Source organism: Rhinichthys klamathensis, unplaced genomic scaffold, assembly GCF_029890125.1.
Source record: "Rhinichthys klamathensis goyatoka isolate OS25496 unplaced genomic scaffold, OSU_Roscu_1.1 h1tg000309l_1, whole genome shotgun sequence".
Classification (NCBI taxonomy): Eukaryota; Metazoa; Chordata; class Actinopteri; order Cypriniformes; family Leuciscidae; genus Rhinichthys; species Rhinichthys klamathensis.
This window is the reverse complement of record NW_026606827.1, coordinates 666,356-677,805: the sequence shown is the minus strand read 5'-3', so window position 1 is coordinate 677,805 and position 11,450 is coordinate 666,356. Positions and strand designations below refer to the sequence as shown.

At 37.5% G+C, this 11,450-nt stretch overlaps 1 protein-coding gene across 1 annotated transcript; it reads right to left on the bottom strand.

Moving 5' to 3' along the window:
* Window positions 1-7,170: 7,170 nt before the first annotated feature.
* si:ch211-198c19.1 (uncharacterized protein LOC100151013 homolog) lies at window positions 7,171-8,714 on the bottom strand. Its single transcript, XM_056270853.1, has 2 exons — window positions 8,555-8,714; window positions 7,171-8,078 (listed from the first exon to the last, which is right to left on the bottom strand). Exon 2 carries the CDS (start codon window positions 8,074-8,076, stop codon window positions 7,540-7,542), a length of 537 nt encoding a protein of 178 aa, XP_056126828.1. The 5' UTR covers window positions 8,077-8,078; window positions 8,555-8,714; the 3' UTR covers window positions 7,171-7,539.
* Window positions 8,715-11,450: the final 2,736 nt, after the last annotated feature.

Below are 11,450 nucleotides of genomic sequence, written 5' to 3'. Positions count from 1 at the left end.
ATTCTGTAGGTTACAACATTTGCTGATAAGAAATAATAACAGTCTCCCCAACACCATACTGTTGCAACTGCTGCTGCTCCATCTGAATCTGACATGTAACAGAATTAAGCATGTGCAATATGAATATCTGAACCTTAAGTGAGTGAGATCATAAAAACCTTAAAAAAAAATAAAACAATTTAAAGCTCCATCCGTTGCACATAATTTGCCTTGTCATTTCTGTTGCATAGCCCCCTGAGTGCCTGAATGGGACAATCAGCAAATCACTGCCGGGAATACAGAAACAAGAACATCTAAGAGTGTTCACGCTCATCTTTGTCTCCGATTTCTCTAAATGAATGCTTAATGCATTCTAATCGTGACCCATGTGTCATCAGAGCTCTATCGGACTCTGTCTGAATGAGATAAGTGAATGAGTGATTAGGATGTGAATGCTTCCCTTGTCCCTCGTTTCTCATGTAAATGCGCCCCCATCGTCCACCAAACCCACCCTATACCTTAATGAAGGCAGTGTCCTCTCCCGTCGACTTGACATTGGGATGCTGGTGTACTCACTGATAGGATCAGGACAGGATCACCCTGTCCACCCCACCCTCACTGTAATTCATATTCATGTAAGGCCCTGTTAATATTTTGGTGGGGTGTGCATCTTGAAAGGGAGGGGCTCCATTACAGATAATTGGACTGACCTTCAGTTGTATTTCAGCATTGACCGTCCTTTAGCAAATTTATATATTTAAAAGCCACATGGAATGCATTTCATCAGGCTCAGCTTTTTTGGAGATTGCAATGGCTCTGAGTTTAATTTGTCAGGCAACTTTTAATAAATCCAACAGATTGATAACCAGTTCTTCAGATGCTATAGCGATATTGCTGTCCTTCCAAGGTAGATGAACTTTGATATATTTCAATGTTTTTAGGGGGATTATTTCAACCAAAAATGATTTTGTCCAAGTGGATTCAAAGTAAAATCAACCAAAACACTGTCTATTTTGTCGTTCAGACATAGTGTAATAGTATTAATTAATATATTTTAATTTATAAATATTTTTAATGTAATATAATTAATTTATATTTTAAAATAATTTCGTTTAAAATTTTTTTAATTCATAATAAATTTCTAGTCTACTCTCCAGTCTTGAATTTAAATAAAAGAGATATAAATAGATTCCTCTTTAAATGTGGCTCAGATTGAGTAGTGGTGAAGAAAAATGAGCCTGCACGTGTGAGAAGAGATGAGGCCCATTAGACACTAAGGCTGGTATCTCTCCAGACATCATCTCCTTCACTCGTGCTCTTCTACTGGCCGATCAATTACTACTGCCTCCTGAAACACTTTGGCGGGGGACACTCAAGCCTGGCAGCCCGCTTCATCATCAGCTTTCTGGGCTCGTTGCCTCAGGCCCATTTCTGCCACATAGAGGAGGAGACGAAGCTGTTTATGATGGTATGAGTGAGGATTTTGGCTATTGAGACGTGTGTGTCCGCTCCTGACATGACACTGAGGCCACACACACACACACACACACACACACACACACACACACACACACACACACACAGAGAGATCTTCTTCACTGTAATTCCTTTCTGAACAGACTCATTATCTATAATTGTGATTCATGACCTACGTTTTACTAAGTTTCAGGCCCTTTTGTTCAGTTTTGTTGACCTGTCATAACATCTGCTGATGAAAACCTAGTGTTTTTGTAGATATATTTATACACCGGTGTAGCTATTATAGAATAAATGGAAGATTATGAGGGCTGGACTGGGAGAACCTTTTAATATCCAGAGATGTCTGAATTCATGTTTAAAAGCACAATTTATATAAAATTTTAGATGCAAAATTTAAGCATTAATATTTAATACCAGCCTAATACCATAGTCAAGTGGTCACAATTTAATAGGCAGTTCTTTAGAGCAAAGGTTTTCAAACTGCAAGATAAATAGAGAAAAACAGCATACAAAAAGATTTTATAATAAATAATAAATAAATACAATTTAAATTAAATATAAGTTAGTAAATACAAGAGCAAATAAATAAATAATATTAATAGTAAAACAGAACAGCACTAAAGTAGAAAAACAATGTAATAAACACATTTTTTTACGATTGCTTACACAAAATTAAACTTTTCCCACAATTAGCAAAACCTTACACTCAAGGAGCAAAACACAAGGCTAGATTTGCACAACTGTAAGCACATTGACAAATTACAGTGATTTGCAAAACACTAAACACACTTGTATCAGACACAGAAGTATATCATGATGTCACTTCCTTGCAATTCCAAAGCACTGACTGTCAAATTACCACACGCCAATCTGTTAAACACAGCCATCAGGGCTGCGTTCAGCCCCGACAAAACGTTGCACAACGTTTTTTAAACAGAAACGGTGATGCGTTGAACACACTGTTCTGATGACGCAATTGAGTTGCAACTATGGCAGCTGAATTTTCGGAGCCTGATGAAGTTGGTATAAATATGTTTAATACTACAAAATATGCCCGATGTTACAGTTAGGTCTACTGCACTTGCCGCCCAGAACACAAGAGAACATCCCAGTGAAGGGATTGCTGAAACTGTAATGGAAGCACACATCTTACTTCAGACTAAAACACATCTAGTTAGTCTCACATACTGACTTAATTTGTAGTTCATACTGTTTTAATACCCTGTATTTTCTTTCTGATTTTTAGGAAAAGCACTTAATTACCATCGTTTATTTCTATAAATGTCATACTTGCAATGAAGCTAAAAATATAAACAACTACATCATTATGTTGATATCCTATTTTTACAATAAAACTTAGGACAAACATGTCTTCTAATATCCTTGTTGCGTATACCGAGCTGCATCGAACACATTTGTAAATTACTTTCCATGCTTGCCTTGAACCTATTGTGCGAGTTCACTTTATTACCTCGTGCTTTATAACATGTTGCTGCTGATTGGACTGCAGTTCTGACACCAAACAAGAGAAAACGTATCTCAAACCCCGGTGCACACCGTTTCCAGGAAACATGACGTTCAACCCGGAAACCGTAGCAAAACGTTGCGCACCGTTTTGAACTTGAACGTGCCCCAGGTGCACAAACACATGATTGCTAAATTGTAGACACATCAGGTTTAAGCACTATAAAAATGCAGCAGGTAGCACCTGCCTTTTTTTCAGATTTTTTTTTTTATGTTTGTTGTTGTTGTTATTTACTGTAATTGTAACCTGTACTGGATACAGTATTTTACGTTTGTCTGTTGTTTGCTGAGCTAACAGTGTTATGCACACTAGAAGCATGACAACTGGGACATGTTTTGTTGTGATTCTCCATGTTGACTGATTTGGGTATATGGAGAGAAATCAATGATATTTTCCTCAGTCTGCAGCATTGGTCTTGTGTAGTGTTTGGTGAACTATTGTATTTGCACTTTCTCTGTGTACTTCATTTACAGTAGTCACTGAGAATTAGACTTGCTAAAAGTGTTTTAGGTTAGCAACAGCCGTGTGTAACTGGTTCAAAAAGATTGAAGTCATATGAAATGTGTGTTTCGTATGGTAACAAAATATTGTTTTTATGAAGTCGTGTATAGTTTTGACATAAGTGTTCCATTTTGCAAATTATCTGAAGTGTTGTGCTACTTTGGTGTAAGGTTGTGCTAATTGTGTCTAGTGTTTTGACAAACCGGGCCCTGTTTTCAAAATTGTGCTTAAGCAAAAACTAATATAAACAAAATATTTTCCAAATAATATTTTTTTTGACCTATTTGATTAATTTAGTTCCTTCGCATGAGGATGATAATATTTGGGGGTTCATGATGGCACATAAAAAATTTAAAACCCCTGCTCTAGAAAATGAAAAATTTAACACTGCATTTAAATGTCGCAATGTTAGTATGTGTACTCGCTAGGAATCGAACCTATGACCTTGGTGTTGCTAGCGCGATGCTCAGCCAGATCATTCTTCTGTTTAATGAATACAGTGAATTTGGACGTACTATTGTTTTCGCATTCTGTTTTCACCTACTATATTCTAGAGAAGTATGCATCTCTGATGCAGCTTTACTGTAGTTTAGTCTGCCAGAGGGGAAATTGCAAATCCACCATCTTCCATAAGGGGGCAGGATTGCTCTATTTCTGCGTTATTAGCTGTAACATCCCTGACCACTAGAAACAGTCACACTTGGCTTCTACTCATCTTCCTGCCCATCTCAATCTGTGGGATTTAGGTGTAATCCCCTGAGCATACAAACCTGCCCTCCAAACTCCTCCTTAACCGACCAAAGCCCATTGATCACCAAGTGCATCTGCCTTAAGACCACTACAAAGGTGTCAAAATATAACCCACTATGAGAAAACAGAACTGCGCTGTTTAATATAGCTCATTATCTTCACAGAATCACTTCATCTCTCAGAGGCCCTTCACCTAAAACCCTGTCTCCAGTGAGCTATCCTGCCCTCAACGTTCATGGGCGTTGGATTTTCAGATGGCACATTATTGTGTCTCTCAGTTGACTGGCTCTTTGCAGCTCACCTTCTCATGATCCCTCGGTTAAGAGCGAGATGGGCAGCGAGACGCAGAGCCGGAGGGTGGCCCTGACTCTGGGGGACGGGAGGGAGGGACTCTGCACAGTAACTCTGGAGAGGCACAGACTCACTGCTCTTCAGTGGAGAGGAGGAGAGGCACATTAATCATCCCAAGACATCTGTTCTTTCTGCTGCTTTAGAATTCTGTCAAAGCGCTCCTGACTTCCCCCCTATTGCCGAACAGAAAAATGGTAAAAAAAAAGAAAAAGAAAGACGAGAACTGGTGGAAAGAGCCAAAAATTCTCATCTCTTTGTCATGGTCAGACTGAGTGAAACATTAGATTTAAGTCTATGATCTTCACATCTCATTAAATTCAAATTCATTTTACTTGAGTCATTGCAAGGCGGCTATAGTGAGCATTTAAAGTCGAAACGCAAATATACGAGTCTTTTCTTCCCTATAGAGTGGTGCAGGGATTACGTCAGATCCCGGACGACTAATTCGCCTCTGGTTTCCTTGAGATTTTCCTATGGGGTTTTTCAATTAATGAGTAAAATAAAGTCTGTGGGAAACATAACTTGACGATACTTTATCGTTTTGTTCTGTAAATTACACACCCATACCGAAAAAGCGCATTTTGAAGCAGTTATGTTTATTCTTGGAAACGAATGTTTCTAATAAGTCACTAAAGATAGTTTTGGAGTTTGTGCAGTTTACGTCGTAGAACAAAACGTCAAAATATCATCAAGTTATGTTTACCGTGGGCTTCATTTGACTCATTTTACTCTATTGTGATGTTTATCTGAGTAAAACGGCTTTGCAAACAAGAAAAAATGTAGGACGGGACTTGATTTTGTCCATCAGGAATTGATTGGATCGTTGTGGTTTGTTATTGCTGTGATCTCATGTAAATGACAGGTTGATCCGCCCTCACACCATGCAGTAAACTCATCATCCGAAAAGATAAGAGATGGAAAAGCAGCAAAACGTGGGCGGTTCTCGTGCACCCAAAATCCTGCCACTTTCACAAGCAACGGCTCTTTTGGCCGCCGAAGATTAAAATATTTTACCTATTTGTGAGCGGCAGTGGCAGCTTTAACCAATCATCGATCTGGTCATTGATAGGTCTATATTATTATATTATATTATATTATATTATATTATATTATATTATATTATATTATATTATATTATATTATATTATATTATATTATATTATAGGTCAATTCACATTTCAATTCACATTCAATTCAGTTCACATTTTAATTCAATTCACATTCACATTCAATTAACATTTTAATTCAATTTACATTCAATTCACATTCAATTGAATTCATATTCAATTCACATTCAATTCAATTCACATTCAATTTGATTCACATTCAATTCACATTTGATTCACATTCAATTCAATTTACATTCAATTCACATTCGATTCAATTAACATTCAATTCACATTTCAATTCACATTCAGCTGCCACTAGCAAAAAGATAAAATATTTGTAGCTTTGGTAGCACATGCCGCTAAGAGCCGTGTTTGTGGTAGTGGCAGGATTTTGGGTGCACAAGCACCACTTGTGCGTCGCCTCTGCGCCACCAGCGAAACCGCCCGCGTTTTGCTGCTTTCCGCATATCTCCTATTAAAAATGAACTGGACACTCGTGACTGCCGTGTTCCGTGTGAAAGGGCCTTAATACGGAAGCAGGCAATTCGAAATTCAGAAATTACGGGGCACAATGACAGCGTTTTCTGCTTACCGCTGCAGTAAATTGAACAGTGATCATGTTTAATTGTTTTCTGGACATTTAATTGACTCTAGTAGTACTTCAGACATAAACCAGCACCGTTTAGATGCACATACTGAATTGCGATTACCAAAGATTACCAAATCTTTGATTTAACTATTGTAATGTCCACTCTTGTCCACACTTCTGTCCCATGATTTTAACTGTCCACTCACATTTTAAAGCTTATCCAGCTCTTTAGTGAATGTGTTGCAATTTTTGAATCATGTGAGGTTTAGACAGTTTACATCCATCATTACGTCACAATAAACACGTTTTTTTTGTCCATTTGTAAGCATTACAGTAATCTGTCACTGTTACTGTACATAGGCAGATGTTTACATTGTGCTAAAATGCTGTATAATGTTTTATTGTCAGAGGTCTTCCTTTTTTTAATTTGTAGAAGGGAAATTGTCTTGCATTTGCATTAATAAACATAATTAAGGAATACAACCCATTAGCCCCTTCTTCAGTGATTTTAATCATTTGAATTACATCAGAATTGTATAGGTGAAACGTATAATTTTTCCACCACAACATCATAAACTAAAATTGCAGAAATTATAAATGTTTTAATTTTTTTTAATGTTTCTTGATGGTTGGTCATACAGATAGCGTGCACCAAATTCAAACCATATATAATACACATATATTATAAACAAATAATGTAAAGGAGTAATAAAGATTCGTAATTTTTTTAAAGCTGTTCATGTAAATTCTTGTATGTTTAACATGCTGTCAATTTGTTTGTATTGTATTTTTCAGTGTATATAATTGTATATTTAAACATACAAAAATTTACATTTAAGTGCTAAGACCACCAATGAACACTATGAGATCAGGCTACATATTTAAGCTGGTATAGTAGAAAACTTATTAACAAAGAAAAATTGCACAGAATGCACAGTTCACCTTTATAGCCTATTATTATAATATAATATATGACCAAAGGTTGGCAAATTTTAATCATTACAGTAAACAGTAAACCCACCCAGGTTCAAAGTCCAGGTTCAACTTCATGGAGGAAGTTACTAAATTGTTTCATGGCATGTGATGGAGAGAAGGAAATTGAGAAGTGGTATAATATTGGTCAGTAGAGAAGAAAAAAGAAGAAGAAATGAAAGTTGTTTAAATAGATCTCTAAACTGAAAGTGCAAAAGGCATCTGCTGTGGGGAAATAGTGGCAGCTAGTGGGGTAATATACAGTGATTTTGTAACAGAACATCTCAGCTAAAAATGTTTTGAGAGATTATTGGGAACACCTTCTGCGTTGAGTTCTGATGCCATCGCAAGTCATCGATGAGAGAGGTTCCTAAATGAAAAGTTCTAGGAGGATTATAGTGCTCTGATATGTAGATCTCTTCGATTTTGTTCTTGTTCATGTTGAGTTTCACAATGACTCTGTCCATGTTGCTCAGTTTATCATGTGGATCATAGTACTTCCTTACTTCATAGGGAAGATCCTCAGAGTGTGGGGAGTGAAGGTTTCCTATGGTGAAGTAGGAATATGTCCGTTTGTCCTTCAGTGGAGGGAGCAGGAACCCGCTGTTATGAAACACATGGAACCCAAACTCTCCAGCCACAGGATTGCAGAGAGCCACCATGTTATTGTCAATGCAATTTTTCACATACCACTTAATTAGAGCAAGTCCGTGTCGGGGTGGTGGAGTTCCAAACTCAGTCTCCTTCAGCTCTTCTTCAGTGTTTAATGTTTCAATGGCGATGACCAAGATGGCAAACAAAAGGCTGAGATGTTTTATCATTTCTGTATGCAGTTTGCAGGGAGAATGAGATATTAATTTAACATCAAAACAGCTGGGAAAATGACTACAAGCCTTAGAGTCAACATGGAATCACAATTATTTACTGTCTTAATGCACATTCCCAGCTATCAGGGAACATTGTCGGAACTTTGGCTAACATTCTGGCAAGGTTCCCTCAAAGTTATTTTCTATATAAATATTGAGACATAGGGTACTGATCTGAGTAAGAGTACTTTAAACAATCTTTTTCCCCCTTTCTATTCCATCACATCATGTTGGCATGAAAAGAATGTCTTGTACCTGCTTTTCCTGTTGGTATTGTTATATATCTAGACATAAAATTAACAGGAACAGACACTTTTAAATTTCAGAGTGTTTCTTGCATCTCATTTACAGTTTTTGGAACCTGTGCAGAGCTTTTTTTAAACAAAGAATAACACCAAAAATCTTACTCTATTAAGACGTCATGGTAATTTACCTGAATGATGCAGCAGAACGTGGGTTTGGAGTTTCTTGAGGAGGCTGTGGATATTTTGAGAGGCTAACTGCGTTCGTATAGAATCTTTTCAGATTGTGAGGGCCCTTGGTTTGAGAGTTACGTTTTTCTGGCTTATTTTCTCGCCCTATCTAAGAGGAAGTGGTTAAATATGTGAAGTCTATGACAGATGTGTTCTGCCCTGTTGCCCGGTCTCAGTTCCGGATTATGAATTATCAAAATGCATTCATCTTAATCCTAACAGCTCTGATTCAACTCAAAACATGACAGCTGTGAAATTAAAACACATAATGTGGTGACTGAAAACCCAATTTCTTCTTCCCTAGAGAAAAGCAAATATGGCATGCGATAACCTACAGGTTATCTTGTGCTTTGAGATTTTTTTCAAGGAATATCTGCAGGTGGAAAGTCCAGTTTCGGTTCACAGATTATGAAAAAACTCCCTTTAAGGCAATTCAGTTCACTCGTGGCTGTTTCGGAAACCCCCTCCCAGGCAGCTATTTTCTATGTAGGTAATAGGCATGCAAGTACAACTCTTCAAATCTGTTTAAAAGAGTGAGATATCCATAACTTTGTCAAGATAATATTTTAATAACATTTTTCAAATTAGCTATAAAATCGGACAACAATGGTATCATACATTTTCAGCTCAAAAACACAGTTTTTTCAAGAAGGTCCAGCTAATGTGCTTTTTATATTTTTGAGTAAGCAAACTATTGAAAAGTTGAGTGTCTCTTATATTGCAGAATGTTATTTTCAACAATATTTTGCCGTATAAATTCCATGTTTATGATATAAATATCTTATCATTCCACTCTTTCCCTTCACTTTCACCATATTTTACCAGAAATTAATTGGTTTAGCACATGCCTTGATGTGGGCAGAGAAAGTGTTACTTTCCTGTACACATTTCATGTAAAACAGAAATGTTCTCTTCACTGTTCGCTCATTCCAACTCACAGTGTCATATCAAAGCTTCCAACTTCATTACAAATAGATTATACTTTTAAATTATCCCAGCATGGCAAACAAGCCCAGCTTTTAGAGGAAGGTATGAATAAAAAAGAGACAGCAAAGAGAGAGTGAGAGAGCAGGCATTAGCATTTCATTTCTACAGATTTAACACCAAATAATGTTCCATTTTGCAGCATTTATTTATTTATTTTGCCATCTTTCTGCTTACATTGATGCGCGCATAAAAGCTTGCTGGGCTAATCTCCCTGGCAACGTGGCCGTTCTTGCTCTTGGGTAGTTTCTTTAATTCCTCTGGTGTATGTATACACGACTTTAGGGTCACACCGTATTAGTTCCCCCTGCCTCTGGGTGTTATAAGCCATCCAGAGCTGCACTGAGTATAAAGATCAGTTTCTTCCATTCCATGCCCGGTGTGACCTGAAGTTAACCAGCTGAGCCCTACTGAAATGACTTGCTGGAATACAAACTCTGGGGCGAATTCTCCAAAAAAAAAAAAAAAACCTTCCCACTAAGAGAGTTGTTTATTTGTGTGGATTGTTTAAGTAGCCAAATTATTAATGAAATAATTGAAATAAAGTAATGATAAAAAACATTGCATGCTTTGCTTGTTGTGGATGATGCAGCAGACTACACTGTAAACAAGTGTACTTTATTGCTACTGTACAGCATCAGTCAATCACTGCGATCGAGACAACTGAATTAGCTCTTCAAAATGCATTTAATGTACCTTATTCAGAGCAGCGCCATGACAGGTATGGAAGCGAGGCTGTGAGGGATAGACTAACAGTGTTTTCAATGGCATCCCCTGTCAAATGCTGTATAAAGCTCCTAGGCCATGTTTACACCTGGTATTAAAGGGGTCATATTAATGCCATTTTTGTACAAGCTAGTATGATTCTTTAGGGTCTAAATTAAAAGTTTGTAATATACTTTAATTACAAATTCTCATTAGTATTGTAAGAAAACACTTATTTTACTTGGTCAAAAACAGCTCTGTTTTCAGCACGCCGTTTCAGTGCATTTGACTTTAAATGATAATGAGCTTTGCTCACCCCGCCTCTCTGTTTTGTGTGTACACCATTTGTAACACAATAACACAATAACCATAACGCGTTGTTCAGTATAAAAGTGGGATTATGAATTATATTGAGAACATCATACATAGAAAACATGCCGTAATGTACCCTAAGTGTAAACCTTAGACGCATTCATTGTGAAGCGTGCAGCTAGCGATTTGCAAAGATTAATATAAATATTAATATAAAGTTTAATAAAACGTTACACTCACTTCAGTTGTTCTAGAGGTTCAGCAGGAACACGAATAGCTGGTACCGATCCTTTTTTCATGAGCAGCTTCTTAGCAAAACCAGCTCATACTGACCCTCGTTTATAAAGCAGTCTGGTGAGAAATGATTCACGCAAACATGAGAGCATTGACGTTGCTCGTGGGGAATATTCCCTTCGAAAACAAACTCAGCCACTGCGTCTTCAGCGGTTCGGATTTAGGAACATTAAAATGACTGCTGTGTTCGTTATTACACCCTGCAAGAACAGAACACCACAATCGCTTAGACGCCATTCTGCTCATAGACAGTGCTCCAGCATATCAACAATGACCGCGCCGGTCCGCGCAGACTATGATTGACTGTGTTGGGTCTGTGTTGAAACGCTGCTGTCAATCAACAATCGTGGGAGGGGCTTCCGAGCGCTTGACGTCACACGGTCGAACGGCTTGATTTGAGACAGGGGAAAACATATAAGGAGATTAAAACAAAAACACTGGATGGATTTTAATCATGATGGTTGTGTACAGGCACTGCCAACACACATTTCAGTACAATCAACTTGTAAAAGTGCATGTACCATTATATGACCCCTTTAAGATGTGTTTTGGTCAATTGGA